We start from the raw sequence: 21,782 nt of genomic DNA, 5'->3' as shown, positions 1-21,782 counted from the left end.
TTTTTGAAATACTCAGACCAGCCCGTCTGGCACAACAACCATGCCACGTTCAAAGTCGCTTAAAGCGGAGGTCCGCTGAAAAAAAAATATTAAAAGCCAGCAGCTGCAAATACTGCAGCTGCTGACTTTTAATATATGGACACTTACCTGTCCAGGGAGCCCGCAATGTCGGCAGCCAAAGCCGATATGTCCTTTTGGCTCTCGGCTGCTGCCGCCGCCATCCTCGGTAAGGGAATAAGGAAGTGAAGCCGTGTGGCTTCACTTCCTGGTTCCCTACTGTGCATGCGCGAGTCACGCTGCGCAGCCTCTCTGGTCCCTGCTGTGTTCTGTGTCTCACAGAACACAGCGGTGGAGGAGAGTGTAGGCGCCGGAAGTGGTGTGGGTCACTGCAAGCGCCGTGGGGATCTAGGCCAGGAAGTGGGAGCAAATACCTGTATTAGACAGGTATCTGCTCCCTCCTCCCCCTCTGAAAGGTGCCAAATGTGACACCGGAAAGGGGGGGGGGGGGGGTATCCAAAAAGTGGAAGTTCCATTTTTGGGTGGAACTCCACTTTAAATCTCCTTTCTTCCCCATTCTGATGCTCCGTTTGAACTTCAGCAAGTCGTCTTCACCACTTCTAAATGCATGCTGCCATGTGATTGGCTGATTAGCAGTTTGCGTTACCAAGCAATGGAACAGGTGTACCTAATAAAGTGGCCGGTGAGTGTGTGTATGTACAGTGGATATAAAATGTCAGGTTTCTTTGATGTAAAAAAATGAGGCAACAATAAATCATTTCATATTTTCAGAACTTTTTCCATCTTTAATGTGACATATAAACTGTACAACTCAATTGAAAAACAAACTGAAATCTTTTAGGGGGGGGGTAAAAATAAAAAACTAAAATAATGTGGTTGCATAAGTGTGGACACCCTCTTATAACTGGGGATGTAGATGTGTTCAGAATTAAGCAATCACATTCAAACTCATGTAAATAGGAGTCAGTACATCATTTAAAGTGCCTCTGATTAACCCCAAATAAAGTTCAGCTGTTCTAGTAGGTCTTTCCTGACATTTTCTTAGTCGCATCCTACAGCAAAAGCCATGATCCGCAGAGAGCTTCGAAAGCATCAGAGGGATCTCATTGTTAAAAGGTATCAGTCAAGAGAAGGGTACAAAAGAATTTCAAAGGCATTAGATATACCATGGAATACAGCAAAGACAGTCATCATCAAATGGAGAAAATATGGCACAACAGTGACCTTACCAAGAACTGGACGTCCCTCCAAAATGTATGAAAAGACGGGAAGAAAACTGGTCAGGGAGGCTGCAGGAATATCTGCCAAGTACTGGCTGTGTGGTACATGTGACAACAATCTCCCGTATTCTTCATATGTCTGGGCTATGGAGTAGAGTGGCAAGACGGAAGCCTTTCTTGCATAGAAAAACATCCAGGCCCGGCTAAATTTTGCGAAAACACATTTGAAGTCTCCCAAAAGCATGTGGGAAAACGTGTTCTGGTCTGATGAAACCAAGGATGAACTTTTTGGCCATAATTCCAAAAGATATGTTCGGCACAAAAACAACACTGCACATCACCAAAAGATCACCATACCCACTGTGAAGCATGGTGGTGGCAGCATCATGCTTTGGGGCTGTTTTTCTTTAGCTGGAACAGGGGCCTTAGTCAAGGTAGAGGGACTTATGAACAGTTCCAAATACCGGTCAATATTGGCACAAAACCTTCAGGCTTCTGCTAGAAAGCTGAACATGAAGAGGAACTTCATCTTTCAGCATGACAACGACCCAAAGCATACATCCAAATCAACAAAGGAATGGCTTCACCAGAAGATGATTACATTTTTGGAATGGCCCAGCCAGAGCCCAGACCTGAATCTGATTGAAAATCTGTGGGGTGATCTGAAGAGGGCTGTGCACAGGAGATCTGACAGATTTGGAATCTTTTTTGCAAAGAAGATCTGCCAAGTCCAGATGTGCCATGCTGATAGACTCATACCCAAAAAGACTGAGTGCTGGAATAAAATCAAAAAGGTGCTTCAACAAAGTATTAGTGTAAGGGTGTGCACACTTATGAAACCATATTATTTTATTTTTTATTTTTTCTTCCCTCCATCTAAAAGATTTCAGTTTGTTGTTCAATTGAGTTGTACAGTTTATAGGTCACATTAAAGGTGGAAAAGGTTCTGAAATGATTTATCTTTGTCTCATTTTTGTCTCATTCTCATTTTTTACATCACAGAAACCTGACATTTTACCAGGGGTGTGTGGACTTTTTATATCCCACTGTAGGTATGTAGCACTACCCCCGCAAGGGCCGCTGGTGAATGGGTTCCCCGTCCCTGCACAGCCAGGCACACCGCATTTTCCGCAGCACACAGAGTCAGGAAACAGTCAGAACAGCTTGTATTTTATTAGGGGATTTAAACTTGGGTGGGGGTGGGGAATATGGGATGCCCACTTGATCAGTGTAGTAAAGTCTTCAGGGACAAGTATATACACACACACTATATACACTCCTCTGCCTCCTGCACACAACTTGCTTGCAGATCTCCGTTAACTCCTCCAGCACAACTCTTACTCGTGGAACTACAACACTCAGGACTAGTGGTGTAGAAAAGTCCTAGTGCATGGCTGTCCTCCTGTGGCTACTGATCCCAGCATTACATCTTCAGGCAATGCCAGCCCACCTGGCTGCAGCTGCCCCTTTCTCCTGTCCGTTCCACCACAGTCCTCCCAGACTACTCCGCATCCATCCCAGACTGCTCTCCCTGAGTCCTCTCTGGCTGCCTCTCAGTCCTCCCTGACTGTGTGTCATTCACCAGTCCTCCTGGCTGTCTTCCTCCCTGGAGATTTGCCCGGCAGTGTCCTCCTGCTGTCCTCTCCTTGCTCTCATGCCTCCTGGTCAGGATCCCTCTGTGTGACTTGAAGCAGGGCCGTCTTAATAGCATCATGGGCCCCTGGGCAAAGTAATGTTCTGGGGCCCCTACAATGGAGACAGCGCAGGTAAACGGACATCAAGTAGGTAGGAGGCAGACAAGCGGATCTTCCACTTTTGAGTGGAGCTCCGCTTTAACTACATGAACAATCATTCTGTACAGCAAAGAAACAGTGGAAAAATACTACATACATAAAGTAACAAAGCTGTCCTGTGCCTATAATATATCTGCTAGATTGATGCCTCCCCAGCACTATGGCCCCTCTACATCCCAGCTATCCCCCCAGCACTCTGATCCCTCTACACCCCAGATATCCCCCCCAGCACTCTCACCCCTCTACATTCCAGATATCCCTCCAACACTTTAATCCCTTTACACCCCAGATATCCCCCCAGCGCTCTGACCCCTCTACACTCCAGATATCCCCCCAGCGCTCTGATCCCTCTACACCCCAGATACCCCCCCAGCACTCTGACCCCTCTACACCCCAGTTATCCCCCCAGCGCTCTGACCCCTCTACACTCCAGATATCCCCCCAGCACTCTGATCCCTCTACACCCCAGATATACCCCCAGCACTCTGACCCCTCTACACCCCAGATATCCCCCCAGCACTCTGATCCCTCTACACCCCAGATATCCCCCCAGCACTCTGACCCCTCTACACCCCAGATATCCCCCCAGCACTCTGACCCCTCTACACCCCAGTTATCCCCCCAGCACTCTGACCCCTCTACACCCCAGTTATCCCCCCAGCACTCTGACCCCTCTACACCCCAGATATCCCCCCAGCACTCTGACCCCTCTACACCCCAGATATCCCCCCAGCACTCTGACCCCTCTACACCCCAGATATCCCCCCAGCACTCTGACCCCTCTACACCCCAGTTATCCCCCCAGCACTATTACCCCTCTACACCCCAGATATCCCTCCAGCACTCTGATCCCTCTACACCCCAGATATCCCCCTCCAGCACTCTGACCCCTCTACACCCTAGATATTCCCCCCCAGCACTGTTGCGATATACCATAATATACCCCTTGTATTGTGACCCCACTACATCCCTGATACCCCCTACACTGTGGCCTCTCTACATCCCTGATACCTCTAGCACTATAGCCACCCAAGCTACCTCAAGCATTGTTTTCCCCCTACACTCTTGATATCCCCCAGCACCATTATTCTATCCATGTAGTACCACCTTTTCCAGTGGAGATACAGTGCATGTAAACTTTTGGCTATGTGCCCACCTCCAGCACTGGACTCGCCTATACCAACCAATCAAGCAGGCAGGAGGAGGAGGGAGCATCCCTCTGGGCATTCCAAGCCCTTTGGTGCAAACAGTGCTGGACAGCTGGGCTCACCATGACACCATCCACAATGCTACTTCCGCAGGCGGGAATAATAATAGGAAAATAATAGGTATCGTTCCGCACAGCACGGCGCACCGCTGCCGCCCTACCTCCCATGTGTATCCATCACTCTCAGTGCCATCATGGGGCCCCCAATTTCGAGGCAACGTGGGCTCAAGGACCAGCTGCTTTGGGGAAAGTGCAGGGGCCACCCTTGCAGCTGGGGCCCTTGGGCAGTGCCCACTCATTAAGACAGCCCTGTCTTGAAGAGGGTCCCTTCCGCACCCGAGCCCAGGCACAAGGCCACCCCCCAGACTAAACTACCCATCAAATCCTCCGACAGCCTAATGCCCAGTACACATGATCAGAAAATCGTAAGAAACATACAGATTTTGGAGCGATCGTACGATAATATGATCATTAGGACAGAGCCTTTCGAGAGCAGATCAGGACAGTTCATCCAATTTATTGTTTGATCGGACATTCACAAATTTTTTTTTTTCGTACGATGCCAGATCGTACGATTTTCGTTTAATCAGTACAGCTGTAGTTCGAAAACAAAATACAAATGCATTACAACACATGACATCACTGCTGAATTTTTATTCTGTCGTACGTGGATTTTCGTGTCTTTAGCAAACTCATCAGATTCGATCTGAGAATAGCATGCAAAAAAAAACGGATGATCATTCTTCTGATAATCTCATCGTGTGTACCGGGCATTACACTCCATCTGCAGCTTCCACCCGAACTCCACACTGTCCCCAGTTGACACAGAGTGACCTGCCCCCTGCCAACCCATCTATTGGGGATTGGTCAAGGCCCTCATATTACTCCAGGCAACACCTTATCTCCTCCCATTCTTCTGGAAGTTTCTAGTAAGTTAATTTTGGACAATTTAATGCTCCCAACTTTGTGGGAAGAGTTTGGGGATGGTCCCTTCCTGTTCCAAAATGACTGCCCACCAGTGTACAAAGCAAGGTCCATACATGGCTGAGTGGATTATTTTTTCCTTTGTAATGTTTAATCCTGTAACTTTGTTAATATGTGTGTGTTTTCTTTTTTAAGTCACTTGCTAAATCAGTGATTATTTTTTTTATTTTGTCTCATAACAGAAAACTATATGTTTTTGCTTCCATCTCTGCATGTTTGCTGATTTCTGGCCTGGCAGTTTTTTTCCTTTTCCCACGTTCCATCGACATCGAGTACGTTGGTGTTAAGGCAGTCTACGTGGCTTACGAAGAATCCACTAATACTGTGTTTCTCAACATCACGGTAAGTCAGTGAAGTAAACCTTTTCCTATGCACCTTCATCTATGGCAGGGGTTCTCAGCCTTCTTAAGACCAGGGCCTGGTAAATTCTTCCAAAACCTTCCATGCAATATGTCATGGACTTTGGGTTGCAGGAGACCCATTCCCTGGAGAACTCTGTGTTTTAGTGTGTTCTTAAGTTATCCAGATACCTTATGCATAAGGTATTCCTATGAGGGAGCTGGATTGTCTAAGGTGGTCATTGTTATGACAATAAGATTAGTCCTACTGTCTGGTGACCATTGTCTGTGAGAATGGGAGTAGCTCTTATCTGATGGTTTTCTGTATAAATTCAGTATGTTTCTAAAATAAACCAGTTCTATTTCTGGTGTATTTCAAACTGGTATTGTTCATGGGGTTGCTATAGCTAGATCCGTTGGTTTTGTGTTCCAGGACTTGGGAAGCAGCTTATTGGTGGAAATACCCAACAGGGTGTCTGGAGGCCGTCGCACAATAGAAGTTATATATGCAAAATATGTATTCTAATGCTGGAAGTCTCTGGATAGGGCTTGGTGACAGTGTTGGGGTGGTTCTGGAGGAGGTTATGGGACTCTGCGGCAGACTTGACAGCCCTGTAGGGGGTGAGGTTTGTAAACGGGGCTGGAGTTTCTCCAGAAAGCTGAAGGCTTTGCAGGGGCACTGCAGGGGCTAAGAGGCACTGTGGGACACTGTTGGAAGTTTGGGCACAATTGGACGAAGGAGCTTCTGCAGCAGGCTCGGAGGCACTGGAGCCTCTGCAGCAGGCTCGGAGGCACTGGAACCTCTGCAGCAGGCTCGGAGGCACTATGGGACACTTTGCAACAGGCTCGGAGGCACTGGAGCCTTTGCAGCAGGCTTGGAGGCACTGGAGCCTCTGCAGCAGGCTCGGAGGCACTGGAGCCTCTGCAGCAGGCTCAGAGGCACTAGAGGCTCTGCAGCAGCCTCAGAGGCACTGTGGGACACTGTACAACAGGCTAGGGCCGTGGTTCTCAACTCCTGTCCTCAGGACCCACCAACAGGCCATCATTTAAGTATTACCTTGGGGAGATTCAGACTAGAATACTGCAATCACTAAGCAACAAATGATATCAAATGTGATGTATTTCAGTTATCTTGCAAACCTGGCCTGTTAGTGGGTCCTGAGGACAGGAGTTGAGAACCACTGGGCTAGGGGGAATTGGAGGCTCTGCAGCAGGCACTGGAGGCTCAGAGGCACTGGAGGCTCTGCAGCAGGCTCAGAGGCACTGGAGGCTCTGCAGCAGGCTCAGAGGCACTGGAGGCTCTGCAGCAGGCTCAGAGGCACTGGAGGCTCTGCAGCAGGCTCAGAGGCACTGGAGGCTCTGCAGCAGGCTCAGAGGCACTGTGGGACACTTTTAGAGCTTGGGGCGCAGTGGGAGGATAGAAGTTCTATAGCAGGCTGGTGGGGGCTGAGGCTCTCAGGAGGTCTGTGGACACTGTGAAGGCTTGCAGGGCACTGCAGGCAGTTATGGGAGGTTGGGGACACTGTGAGCTGGGAAGCTTGAGAGGAAGGAGGCCGCTGGTGAGCAATGGGCTACAGCCCAGTGATTGACAACCACTGATCTACCCTATTACTAATTTTCCCTTTTTTTTTTCTTTTGCTTTTTTTTTTTTTTTTTTTTTTTTTTTTTTAGAATACACTGAATATAACCAACAACAATTATTATTCAGTAGAAGTTGACGATATTACTGGTCAGGTTCAATATTACAAAACCGTTATTGGGAAGTCAAAATTAAGCAATGTCACGAAGATCGGACTGCAGGAGACAAAACAAGTAAGCCACGCAACTTGTGTAACATGGTACTTGGTGAAGAATCTGTTTTGGAAAATTTGTTCTTTACTTATTATTTCTAACTCTTATTTCTAGATTGACTACATGGTTCCGACCAAAATAGGGAAGGAGTTTGACTACATGTAGTAAGTTCTCATTTTCTTGCTCTAAAGCTTCACTGCTTATGCTACGGTTGGGCTTGCATTAAAAAATTCCTTAAGATCTGGTCACCGTACTTGGCATTCAAGATCCATACATTCATGTTTTAGCCTTTCCAATAAAACAGTTTAGAAATGTGAAGCAAATCCCTCTGTTCCTCCCCAGACAGAGGCCCGATTTGTGTGTGTTGCTAACATTGAGCTCAGTTGCCACCACACCTTGTCCATTAGGCATGCCTGAAGGGGGGGGGCATATTGGCTAGATGGATCCCATCCAGTTTCCTTAACCCCCCCCCCCCTCTATTTTTTTTTTTTTGATCGTTAGGATGCAGGTAGCCAGGGGGTTTATTTACTAAAACCTGAAGAGTGCAAAATCTGGTGCAACTCTGCATAAAAAACAATCAGCTTCCAGATTTTATTGCCAAAGCTTAATTGAACAAGCTGAAGTTAGAAGATGATTGATTATCATGTACAGCTGCACCAGTTTTAGTAAATCTTGGTTTTCATGGTGCAGACAGCCCAGCTGCCTTCATCCTAGAAGCCATTGACAGTGTTCAGTCCTGCCTCTTAGCAACCATAAAAAAGATAGAGGTGGAGGAACAAGGAAACTAACATGCCCCCTCCCTCTGCATACCTAGTGATGGTACTTGACTCAGAGAATTGCCAGGTTTCTAAGACAAGTGATGTTAGCCCTCGTTCAAACCGGGGTGATTTGTCATGCAATTTGACAGTTCCAAATCGTATGACAAGTTGAACCCCATTGCCGGCTTTGGAACAGTTTATATCGATGCGACTCATGACCCGGCAATTAGGAAGAAGGTTCCTGCACTACTTTTTTCCCAATTTCATTGCGACTTGCATAGACTTCTGTTAACCGCTTGCTGACCGTATACTGAAGATATACGGCGGCTCTCCTGCACAGAATCACGTACCTAGTATATGATCCTGCATTTCTAGGTTTGGGGCACTTGTGTGCTGCCGGCAGCCTGCTCCTGTTGTGATTAAACACAGGGGGAGCTGATTGGCGGGTAAGGCGGACTCTATGTCCGCTGGTACCCGCCAGTGCTTCGGTAAGCAAGGCAGATCGCCGTTCTGTCACTACAGAAGACATGGATCCTGTATCTCTGCTGTGCAGAGGCACCAATTCATGCCTTCTCCTAGTACAAGCACCTCCCCCACAGTAGTAAAGCACTGGTCAGGCGCACATTTAACCCTTTGGTCGCCCCTGATGTTAACCCCTTCCCTGCCTGTGTCATTAGTAAAGTCACAGTGCATATTTTTAGCACTGATCACTGTATTAGTGTCACTGATCCCCAAAAAGTGTCAGTTAGTGTCCTGACTGTCTGCCACAATATCGCAGTCCTGCTACAAGTCGCTGATCGCCGCCGTTACTAGTAAAAAAAAAAAAAAAAATATCCCATGGTTTGAAGATGCTATAACTTTTGTACAAATCTGATATTATTTTTTTTTTTAGTTTTTATTTATTATTTTTATTTTATTTTTATTTATTATTTATTGATATTTATTTTATATACGAAAGTAAAAAATATTGTTTTTTTTTTTTTTTTCAAAATGTTTATAGCACAAAAAATTAAAATCGCAGAGGTCATCAAATACCACCAAAAGAAAGCTCTATTTGTGGGGGGAAAAAAAAGGACATACATTTTGTTTGGGTGCAGCATTGCACGACCCCGCAATTTTAAGTTACAGTAATGCAGTGCCGTATCACAAAACATGGCCTGGTCATGAAGTGGGTAAACCTTCTGGAGCTGAAGTGGTTAAATTAAGTTGCAAGCCGCAATGAAATCGGCAGTGCAAATTGCACTGATCGTCGGCCTTGAAATTGCGCTAAATTAGCGCAACTTCAAAGTCGCACCACTGTGAACCAGGGCTTAATCACATTTAAACATTTGTCCTCTTGTTAGATGCATGGTCGGACTGCATGCACATTATTGCCTGGGGACAGGAGCAACTAATGAGATATTTGGTCAGACTTCTTCTGTAAAGCTGGAATCCAGCTAGGACCCACCTACAGCCTTTTATTGAAAATTTGGCTTCTAGCGGCTTCCTAGTTTGCACAATACTCTTGGTACCACCTGCGTGCACGTCTCTGCATTCCCATGGAATTATGAGAAACATACTTCTTTTTTGTCTTTATGAAGTATGTCAGATGTGACGTGCTGCTGGCCTAAATGCTCCTTCTGGCCCCCCGGGACTGGTGAACTGTAATGTAGAAGACAGTGATGTCCCACAAGAGAAAAACAATCATTTTATAGCATTTTTAGAGCATAGGCAAAAAGAGTCAAGAGTGGGCAGGATCCTGGAGTTCAGCTTCTAAATCTTTTAAATCTACATAACTGTTAAACCTGTGTGGAGGGTTCTGTAAACCGCAAGGCTGTAGCTTTTCTGAGCTCACTGGCCTTGTGTTATGTGGCCAGATTTTTGCTACGCATGAAGCTATGGCTTCTACACGAGCAAATCATCTACAGTGAGTAGAGGAATTGCTTGTTTTGCTGCCAAAAGTTTTATGGTGGATTATCAATGCTTCTTATCGGAAGAAGTGGCCTGAGCACTCACCACCCTGTCCAGGTTTAGTAATACATTTTGTATTTCTTGTTACATACTTGCCTTGTTGAAACGTGACTTTCTTTTGGTCCATTGCACAATGCATTTCATTTATATAAGAATTCTTTCATACTTCACAGCACCTACTGCACCCTGCCAAGCATTAAAGTTCACAACATAGTGATGAATATGCAGTAAGTATCTCTCTCTTTTGCTCATTCTCGCTTGCTCGCCATTTCGCCTTTCTCTCTCTCCTTCTCGCTATCTCGCCCCTCTCTCTCCTTCTCGCTATCTCGCCCCTCTCTCTCCTTCTCGCTATCTCGCCCCTCTCTCGCCTGTCTCCCTTGCTCGCCCCTCTCTCGCCTGTCTCCCTTGCTCGCCCCTCTCTCGCCTGTCTCCCTTGCTCGCCCCTCTCTCGCCTGTCTCCCTTGCTCGCCCCTCTCTCGCCTGTCTCCCTTGCTCGCCCCTCTCTCGCCTGTCTCCCTTGCTCGCCCCTCTCTCGCCTGTCTCCCTTGCTCGCCCCTCTCTCGCCTGTCTCCCTTGCTCGCCCCTCTCTCGCCTGTCTCCCTTGCTCGCCCCTCTCTCGCCTGTCTCCCTTGCTCGCCCCTCTCTCGCCTGTCTCCCTTGCTCGCCCCTCTCTCGCCTGTCTCCCTTGCTTTCTCTCTTCTAGTGTATGTGCTGGCCAGTAAGAAGATCAACAGTTAGCCAGCTTATGTCTTCCTATATGTAGAGCCAAAAATGTCTCTCAATTAGCCTCTTATACAACAACACAGACCCTAACTCAATAAAGCACATGTATTTGCTTGTTGTGGTTTCTATGGATTAGGACAGGGATAGGAACCTCAGCCCTCAGCAGAGGCATTATGGGATTTGTAGTTTCACCACAGTTGGAGGGCCGAGATTGCCTACGCCTGGATTACGATATGTGTGCTCATGTCCAAGTAGGCTGTTTTGCCAACTCTGAACCAAGCGACTGACTAATTTTTTCTTTGGAGAGGTCCAACACCTAATGTGCTATGTGGCCAAAAGTTGGCAGACATCCCTCCCAGTTCTTCATTGAAGGGTACTGTAAATGATATAGCAGAGATTTTAGACAATTGTGCGCTTCCAACCTTGTGGTAGCACTTTGAAGACCCTTTTCTCCTCCAGAAATACAGAACTCCTGTGTACAAAGCCTACTTCGTAAAGACATAGGTGTCCGTTTATGAAGCAGTGGAAAATATTCACTGCTCAGTTTTCCGGCATTCACAGAGGGGATCTCTTTCTTCTGGGGGCCTGTTTATGAAGTGGTGTAGATCACAGTTTCATAAACTGACACCTTAGTTTGATGAACTTGGAGGAAATCAAGTATGCTTCATTAAGCCCTGATCTCAACCCTACTGAACACCTTTGGAATGAATTGGAATGCCGATTGTGAGCTAGGTCTTCTCATCCCACAAGGGCACAAATTCCAGCAGACACACTCTAAGATCTTGTGGAAAACTTTCCCAGAAAAGTGGAAGCTCATAACAAGCTGCTAAAGGTTTGATGGTCTCCACCAACTTTTGACTTTGCAGTATACATGTTTTTTCAGAGGATCTAGGGCTCCATTCACAAAAGCATATCACATGCAGTATTTAAGTGTGTTCCTAAATACCACATGCGATCCTGAAAATGTCAATTCAATATTGCTTTATGTGGTAATTACGGCATAAAGCAAAAACACTCTACTGCATAAAACAGTGTTAAAGTCAAATCACAAAAGGAAATAAATGGATGAATAGTTAGTGGTCCAGCCATGCGATGTTTAAGGAATGTGTATGCTTATAACTGGTTGTTAAGGAGCGGGTGGCCTGCCGGCGTCCTTAACAACCAGTAACTGTCATGGTTACATAGTTGGTTTGAAAAAAGACACAAGTCTATCTAGTTACCCCAATAAAGGGGGGAAAAATACATTTAAAAAATCATACAATCCTATATACACAATCGTATACCCACAGTTGATCCAGAAGAAGGCAAAAAACCCCAGCAAAGCATGATCCAATTTGCTCCAGCAGGAGAAAAAAAAGTCCTTCCTGATCCCCCCCGAGAGGAAATTATGTATTCCCTGGATCAACTTTACCTATAAATATTAGTATGCAGTTATATTATGTACATTTAGGAAAGAATCCAGGCCTTTTTTTAAAGCAAGCTACTGAGCTGGCAAGAACCAACTCTTAAAGGGCATCTATTCCACCATGGCCACCGCGTCCTTAACAACCAATGATTCATCAGCTGTCAGCGGGATTACGCGCTGGCAGCTAAATGTAAAGAAAAGATTTGCCAGCATTTAAAAATTGAAAAAAAAAACCTTTGAGGGGGTCTTCCCCAATCCGTACCAGGCCCTTCGGGTCTGGTATGGATTTGTTAGCAGAACCCCACATTAAAAAAACTGTGTGGGGCCCCCCCAAAATCCATGCCAGGAAAGGGGGATGCACGAGCGAGCGCCCCCCTCCTGAGCCATACCAGGTCTCAGCATAAGTTGGGGGTGCTGCTAAATAAACGAAGGCCTGCGCCTTAAAATGGAGTTCCGCCCCCTTTTTTAACTTTTAATCAATCGATTAATGATAATAATGTACTTATTGATTGATTTTTTTTTTTCATCAGTTTACCTTGTTTATCAGCTGCTCAGTTGCACTACCTCCTTCTCCCACCCGCGGTTAATGACGTCATTTCCCAGTGGCAGCGCACTGTCTCCTGGGAGCTTGGTGTCATAATTCCCAGGAGTCAGTGTGTATCGCCGCCGCCGCTCAGCATCGCGAGATTTTAAAACCGGACGTGACGCGTCATGGAAATGACGCGATACAAGGCGTCTGTTGATTTTCGTTGCCATCACAACGGGGCGGGCACTTCCGACGCCGCCACCCATTGTGATGGCAACGTCAGAAGCGTACGGCGCTGCATGCGCGAGAACGGGCAGTGCATGCTGGTCGCTCAGCTGCACCGTATCCCGGAAGATAGTGCTTGTGGGCTTCACATACCCACAAGCAATATGGAAAATGCCAGTAGAGAACAAGATAACATATCGTACGATCGGAAATCGGCATACGAGCGGCAATCGATCCCTAAAACCTGAGTACTATAAATATGAGTTTTAAAACAATTATATTCTTCCAAAAAAAAAAAAAAATTTAGACAGTTGGAACTCCGCTTTAACAACCAGCTAGTTATTACTGGTTTTTGAATTAACGCAAGCTTTCACTACTAAAATACCGTCTTACTTCATAAAATAGCACATGCAGTATTTTAGTAGCATTTTTTAGTGAATTAAAAAATGTTTTTTGAAAAACATTGCGCGGTATCTTACCACATACCTGGATGCTGTAAGATACCACTTTGTTAATGGAGCCCATGATCACTGCCCTTCTCTGGGTCAGCTGTGGACTGAGGACTCTTATTTGTCTGAGGAGTGAACTTATAGTTCCCAAGTGGCATTCAAGGACAGCCCACAAGACGTAGAGCTCTTCCCATCAGGACAGGAAACCTGTTGCCCCTTCCTAGAAAAAAAATGCGGTCCTTCAGGCCCCTGCTTCAGTTTTTAGTGTTTCTTCTGGATGGAGGGAACATATTTCCCAAGAAACCAATGGAAGGGCTCACCCTGGAGCTGCCTAGAAGGCTTCTTGGGAGAGCAGGTTCATAAAACATAGATATGGATAAGGTTCATAGAACATGGATATGGCTTAGGTTCATAGAACATGGATATGGCTTAGGTTCATAGAACATGGATATGGATAAGGTTCATAGAACATGGATATGGATAAGGTTCATAGAACATGGATATGGATGTTCATAGGACATAGATATGGCTAAGGTTCATAGAACATGGATATGGATGTTCATAGAACATGGATATGGCTAAGGTTCATAGAACATGGATATGGCTAAGGTTCATAGAACATGGATATGGCTAAGGTTCATAGAACATGGATATGGATAAGGTTCATAGAACATGGATATGGATGTTCATAGAACATAGATATGGCTAAGGTTCATAGAATGTGGCTAAGGTTCATAGAACATGGATATGGCTTAGGTTCATAGAACATGGATATGGATAAGGTTCATAGAACATGGATATGGATGTTCATAGAACATGGATATGGATGTTCATAGGACATAGAGATGGCTAAGCCTCATAGAACATAGATATGGCTAAGGTTCATAGAATGTGGCTAAGGTTCATAGAACATGGATATGGCTAAGGTTCATAGAACATGGATATGGATAAGGTTCATAGAACATGGATATGGATGTTCATAGAACATGGATATGGCTAAGGTTCATAGAACATGGATATGGCTAAGGTTCATAGAACATGGATATGGCTAAGGTTCATAGAACATGGATATGGGCAAGGTTCATAGAATTTGTTTGGGAAAAGAGAAGAAAATCAGAATTTTTGGATCTTCTAAACTTGTTTTTTTTATCTTCTACAGAGTGACCGTCACCATTTCATACTTGATGCACCCGGAGCAGATCTCCCAGGAAGTCTACCAGTACGTAGACTGTGGGGGCAATGCCACGTACCACCTCGGCCAGTCCAATCTCCCCATCTTCAAACAGCCCTAAGCTTCGCCAGGCCGCAACGGAGGCGTTGTGCAAATTTTTTTGCTTTGCCGTCTCGGCACAGGACGGCTGGCAGTACTTTACGTTGGGAGCGCACGGCTTAGGGGAGCGGTCTGCGCTGTTATAGTAGGCTCTAACTTAGACTGAAGGTTTCCATTCACTGAATCACTAGGCGTGGTTCATCCAAATTTCAATGTGTAAATACTTCTGTACATAGTGAATTGTTAATGTACTGTATATGTCCAAGAATGCAGGTGATGTAATATGTCTACTTATTGGCCGCTTTTAAGGGATCAGCCCACCCAAAAAAAAGTCAGTTTGTTATAATATTTCTTGAGGCCTCTTGATTTGGAATCTCCACCCACTAACTATTTAGGTTAAAAAATAGCCCATGGCAGGGGGGGAGAAAAGACCCTTGGGTGGGTGGGGGTAGCCTTCAATCCTGCATAGGAAGAAATTATATTAAAAAAAAAAATGGGCAGTTCAGCCCCCCAATCATCCATCCATGGTGGACACACCAGGTTTTAAGTGGACTGATCCTTTAAATTAGGCCGGTCACAAGCCTGGGCAACTCAGACTTAGCATATTAATAAAAAAAATTGCATAAGCAGATGTTGGGATTAGTGAAAAGTGCGTGTCCAAGCGATCAGGTACGCTATTTGTCCTGATTGGACAAGGTGACAGGGCCTCTTCAACTGACCATTAGTAAGGCTCTGTAGGCAGATATGAGTGCTCATAAATCCAACTTTTACACCAAAAGTAAATACAACATCGCTCATAGAGATCATTTTTGATGGGCAATTTTCACAGATAGGAGGAATTTCGCTTGTCCAATTTTTTTTTTTCTTTTCTACATTGCTCAGTTTAAATTGCCCAGGTTTGTGCCAGATTCACTTTAGCACGTTCCCGCTGCCCACATATAATAGAGGAAGTCATACTGTATCTGGGGCATTATTCAGACCGTTCAGCCAATCCTATCACTAGGATGAGCACCATTCTGGTGCCATAATGCACATAGATTACACTAAGACCTGGTGAATTAAAGCGTATCTAAACGCCAACATTTATTATATTATAGCTTACGTGTCCTTAAATGTGGCAGCTGCATTCGTTTTTTCTTTTTTCAGCAGCATTTTCGGCAAGTACAGGAAATCTGTTGATCCTGCCATATATGCAGCGTCCTTATGAGTTCCTGTGAGCTGAAAAAGAACAAATGTCCTTATTTTTTTTGTGTAAACTACTAATATATATATAGCTCTATTTATCTATATATATTTTTATTATTCTTTAAAAAAAAAAAAATGGGGTTACTTTATTAAAACTGGAGAGTGCAAAATCTGCTGCATTTTTTTATTTTATTTATTTTTTGTCAAAACTCAATTGAACAAACTGAAGATAGAAGCTAATTGGCTGCCATGCACCAGGTTTTGCACTCTCTCCAGTTTTAGTAAATCAACCTCTTGTTCTTTCTTGTCAGTTCGCAGGAAGTGACGAGGACACTGCATTTCTGGCAGGATCCACAGATATTTTCTGTACTTGCCTAAAATTCTCCTGGAATAAAGAAAAAAAAAAAGAAAACAAATGCAGCTGCCACATCTAAGGACTGGTAAGCTGCAATATATTACACATTTGTTTTTAGGTTTGGATACACTTGAATAGGCTGATTTCTAAGTGACTTCCTCCGCTGCCTGTGAGTGACAGGAACACTTTTTATTTTTAAGTTAAATGTACGATTTCCATACGTTTGATTTTAGAATGTAACTAACAATTTTATTTTTTTTTTGTTTTCCTTTCGTGATGCCTACAATACTCAGTGCTACAGTCTTTTGATCTTCCTTTGTGCATCGTTTGGTGTGTTACAATATTGTTTTTAATAAGTTTTGTTGTCAAGCAGATAAAAGTTGTTCACGCTTTATATACTGTTTTGGTGTGCTTAGCTTGTTTTTACAGGATATTTTAAATCACTGTTGAATTAACCTTTTAAGTTTCTTTTATCCCACAGTGCCTGATAAGTGTAACTGCCGGTGTTTTATAAATACCTTCCTTGTAAACTTATAGGAGACACCGCTTTACTCCCAACACCGACTTTTAGGGAGCAGTGGAACAATTGATAGAAAACGTCGCCATCTGCAGGCGATAATGCAGAACTACAGACCAGACACTGAGCCACGGATATGTCAAAGACGTGGCGCTATGGAGTCCCACAACCTTTCCCCTAAAGGGTACTTCTACTTTTGCAGTCAAATGTGAGACAACCACACTATATGTTTGTTATGTGTTCCCATTCACACAAATAGTAATAATAATGAGAATATCTAACAAACAAGAAAGTCGGTGTTCTCCCAGTTTGGCTACAAAGCTGGAAATACGCCTATAAGGAGATCTTTCTCCAAGTATGTATGTATGTGTGTGTGTATATAAATACATATAAAATTAGCGATAGATATATACAGCTCTATTTATTATTTATCTATATATATTTTTATTCTTTAAAAAAAATATATATATATATATATTTTTTTTTTTTTGTTTTCAAATAAAAATATATATAGATAAATAATAAATAGAGCTGTATATATCTATCGCTAATTTTATTTATATATATATATATATATATACACACACACACCACATATATATAGCTCTATTTATCTTTATATACCGTATTTATTGGCGTATAACACGCACTTTTTTCCCCTTAAAATCAGAGGCCACCGACATACACCAAGCCGAGTGTACTCGGCTAGTCTCGGCTCCGCTCACAGTCCCGCCCAGTCCTGCCATTGGACCTACTTTATGTCCATCATAGGGGCGGTACTGGGCAGGACTGCGAGAGGAGCCAAGACTAGCCGAGTAAACTCGGCTTTGTGTATGTCGGCGCCGCCTCACGATCAGCTGTTGAGGTTCGGAGATTTTCGGAGTCTCCTCAGCGCCTGCGCACTACAGGGCAGACACAGCCGATGATTGGCGCCAATTTTAAATACCTGTAGCTGCAATGACACAGGGCCGCAAAGGCTGCAATGACACAGGGCCGCAAAGGCTGCAATGACACAGGGCTGCAATGACAAAAGGCTGCAATGACACAGGGCTGCAATGACAAAAGGCTGCAATGACACAGGGCTGCAATGACAAAAGGCTGCAATGACACTGGGCCGCAAAGGCTGCAATGACAAAAGGCTGCAAAGACACTGGGCAAGGCTGCAGATGGACACTGATAAGGCTGCTTGAAGTTTTTTTCCTTAAACTTCCCTCCTAAAAGTTTTTTCTTTAAAATTCCCTCCTAAACTTGGGGTGCGTGTTATACGATGGGACGTGTTATACGCCGATAAATACGGTATGTGTTACTGGCCAGATCACCAGGTGAAAACTTAAGTAAAAAAAGACTAAAAAATGAAAACAAATGCAGCCACCACATGCTGTGATTGGTAAGCTGCAATATATTACATTTTTGGGTTTAATACCGCTTTACATTGTGAGTGAGCATTGATAAGTCCTCTTCCAGCTGCACTGCTCCCCTAATTACTAGAACACACCTTATGGGTGTCACTTGGACTGAAAAGAAACAGTGATAGGAGTGTGCTTTAGTATAACAAATTGGCAGGGCTTTTTGTCCTGTGAAACTGCACTAACATTTGTTGTGTGCAAATGGGAGCAAAATCAATTGTTGCTAGGTTGTTTTCTCTCTAGGTCAAATGTTATCTTCATATAAAAGTAAGTGGTTTGCAGAAATACTATGTATTATGTATTATGGCCACTGGATGGAGCTGACAATCCTGTGTATTATGTATGATCACCAGCTCCATCTAGTGGCCATATTGTGTTGTTTTCCTGATTTTATATAAATGAATAACGTTTGAAATGGAGAGTAAGAGCCTTGTCCTTGTTCACAGAGGATGAATGTACATGCAGTTTTACAGGACAAATATCTTTTTTTTTTTTTAAATACACTCAAAAGGGTCTTTTAGGGCTGTATGTTTTAAGTGTCTCCAACCTTCTCTCCACTTCAATGCTGCAGTAAATCTCTTTGGTATTTGACCCTTCTGGGAGTGCTGACTGTCTGTGTCCCTCACTGCTCAGTATGGCGCCATCCTCCTACCCCCCTCCATCCCCCGATGTCACTGCTGGTTGGGGGGGACGCAGTCATCCGACATTTCCAGAAGTTGCTGAAGAGTCTTTCACAGGCTGCAGGAGGAAGGGTAATAGAGATGGGCTGCCAATGAGGTGACTATAATACCCCTCCTATTGCATTCCATTTGTTTAAAATGCAAGTGCGCAAAAATGCGTGTTTTATGGATAAAGTCTTGAAGGTGAACAGCAGAGATTCTGTAAATTTAACACCTAATGGAACATTTGTATTGTTTTGATGATTTTTTTTTTTTTTTTTATGCCACTAATAATTTTGTGATTTTATTTGATTTTTAAGATTTGTTATGTGTGCCTAAATTTAAAAGAAGCCTTACTGCCGCGTAATTTCTCTAACGCATTAACCACTAAATATGACGGCCGTTCTAGGAATATTCTTCAGCTAGCACTGTTAAGTTGTTACTCACAGCAACTCATCTCATGTTTGCATTTATTTTCCTGAAATTGCACTAGTCTCATTTCAAGTTGTGTTACTTTTGTGTTCGGTAAACCAGTGTTTTATTTTTCTGCTACTAATAAATATGCAGTGTTAAAAAAAAAATGACGCAGTCTTTGATTGGTGTAAAGGCAGATCTTATCTTTTATTTTATTTTTTTATTTTATTTTTTTATTTTACTTAGTTCTTCTTCTTTTTTTTTTTTTTTTTTTCTCTCTTATTTTGGTATGATAAGATTTGTTTGTATTGGTATGCCACAAAAAAAGTGGAGAAACAAAAAACCAAATCTGACACGTTCCACGCAAAACTCCAAAAATGAACTGAACAAAATTATTGGCACCCTCAATTTAACCACTTCAGCTCCGGAAGATTTTACCCCCTTCCTGACGAGTCCATTTTTTTTTTTTTGCGATACGGCACTGCGTTACTTTAACTGACAATTGCGCAGTTGTGCGATGCTGTACCGAAATAAAATAGATTTTATGGGGTTTTTTTTCCCCCCACAAATAGAGCTTTCATTTGATGGTATTTGATCACCTCTGTGGTTTTTTTGCGCTCTAAACAAAAAAAGAGCAACAATTTTGAAAAAAAATCCACTACATTTTACTTTCTGCTATAAAAGATATCCTATAAAAAACGAATTTCTTCATCAAATTAGGCCAATATATATTCTGTTACATATTTTTGGTAAAAAAAAATCACAATAAGTGTATATTGATTAGGAGTGTTGAATATAATCGCAGCATCGGTGCATTGCGATTCAGACGTTCACAATGCTGCGAGTCGGCCGAATCAATGTCTGATGACGTCATCCGTCGCTCCCCGTGCGGTGCTCTGCCTCTCTGGGAGAAACAGAGGCAGAGCCTGCATGATGGATAAAGTCCCCTCCCCTTCACTAAAGCAGAAAGTCAGCTGATGAGCTGACAGCCAGTACAGTGCAGGGGGGAGGAGCTCGAGGAGATCCTACATCAGGAGAGGCTTCACTGGAGGCATGGAGGAGGGGGAATCGACTGACACTCAGAGCAGGTGAGTGCCAGTGTCACTGATCCCATCCTTCCACTACCATCACCCCTCTGACACTGATCCCACCACCCCTCTGTATGATCCCATCTATCCCTCTGCCACTGATCCCACCATCCATGGGCGTAGCATAAGGGGTTGCAGGGGTCACAATCGCAACCCCGCCCCTAGCTCCAGGGGGCCCCCTGCAGCCTCCCTGTCATATTATCATATCCTCCACAAAATCCAGCTCCGATCTGCCCTAGGGCTCCAAAGCCACGCTCCAGTACTGGGCTTCTACTTTGCCTTCCACATTCCGCACCCCCTCCCCAGGCTGGGGAGAAGCTGTGAGCCATTTCCTGAATGGAGAGGAACACGAGGTGAGAACAGCCCAGGATGGGGAAGTGTCTGTGCTGTGTGCTGGCAACATGGAATGGTAACCGAGCTCAGCGAGGCAAGAGGAGAGTGACGTCCTGTAGCCACGATGGGACCGATGTCACTAGTGAGGTATGACACTGCTCAGTGTCTCCTAGTCACCAGCTGGGATTCTCTGTCCCCCCCACCCAGGGATGTCTACTTACCCCACTTCCCTGATAACTTGGGAAAAGACACACACCTCCGGGAGGTGACCTTCTCCCAACACTGACAGAGAAACCTTTAGAAATTGCTAAAACAAATTCCTTAACACCTCTGAGGGGCTGCAGGCTCCAGATTTTGTGTCACATGGCTTTGCGCCCCCCCCCCCAAAGCCCCCTGACCACCCCCTCCACCCTGGATGCTATACCCAACTGCTGAGCTTCTTTCCCAGTACAGCACTCTATACTGTTCCTCCTCCGCAGGGCTGAAATCACATTTCTTTACAACACAGCCAGTCAGCCATGATCTGCACAGGGTGTATCTGCCTACTGCAACTACACTGCCGTTCTGACCAGAGAATTTTACAGGTCAGAAGGGCAACATAAAAGTCAGATACACCCTGTGATGGCTAATAGACTGTGTAAAAGAATGTGACTTCAGCCCTGTGTAGTGTGGAGGAGAAAGAGCTGTTTACGGTGCTGGGATGGGAAAGGAGCTCTGCCAAATGACCTGCCAGGGGTGATCCCTGTCCTCTGATTCTCCAGGGGTGATCCCTGTCCTCTGATTCTCCAGGGGTGATCCCTGTCCTCTGATTCTCCAGGGGTGATCCCTGTCCTCTGATTCTCCAGGGGTGATCCCTGTCCTCTGATTCTCCAGGGGTGATCCCTGTCCTCTGATTCTCCAGGGGTGATCCCTGTCCTTTGATTCTCCAGCCGTGATCCCTGTCCTTTGATTCTCCAGCGGTGATCCCTGTCCTCTAATGTAAGGAGGAACTCTCTCCACTTTGAGTATCTTGGCGTGCGGTGGATGTATCTGCACACATGGTGGTAGTGGGGGGGGCCCAGGTCAACGTTTGCATCGGGGCCCACAAGCTTCAAACTACGCCTCTGCCACCATCCCTCTGCCACTGATCCCAGCCATCCCTCTGCCTGATCCCATCTATCCCTCTGCC

At 44.7% G+C, this 21,782-nt stretch overlaps 1 protein-coding gene across 1 annotated transcript in view; it reads left to right on the top strand.

Annotated features, from left to right (window-relative positions):
* The window catches only part of TMEM106B (transmembrane protein 106B), a 70,815-nt gene extending 51,455 nt beyond the window's left edge, over positions 1-19,360 (top strand). Inside the window, exons 4-8 of the mRNA XM_073629536.1 lie at positions 5,405-5,564; positions 7,232-7,372; positions 7,466-7,515; positions 10,233-10,286; positions 14,547-19,360. Coding sequence (XP_073485637.1) covers positions 5,405-5,564; positions 7,232-7,372; positions 7,466-7,515; positions 10,233-10,286; positions 14,547-14,679 — 538 coding nt within the window. The 3' untranslated portion in view covers positions 14,680-19,360. The remainder of the gene's footprint in view (positions 1-5,404; positions 5,565-7,231; positions 7,373-7,465; positions 7,516-10,232; positions 10,287-14,546) is intronic.
* The last annotated feature ends 2,422 nt before the right edge of the window (positions 19,361-21,782 follow it).

Source organism: Aquarana catesbeiana, linkage group LG05 (genome assembly GCF_042186555.1).
Source record: "Aquarana catesbeiana isolate 2022-GZ linkage group LG05, ASM4218655v1, whole genome shotgun sequence".
In the NCBI taxonomy this organism is placed as follows: Eukaryota; Metazoa; Chordata; class Amphibia; order Anura; family Ranidae; genus Aquarana; species Aquarana catesbeiana.
This window is presented reverse-complemented; position numbering and strand designations above follow the sequence as displayed.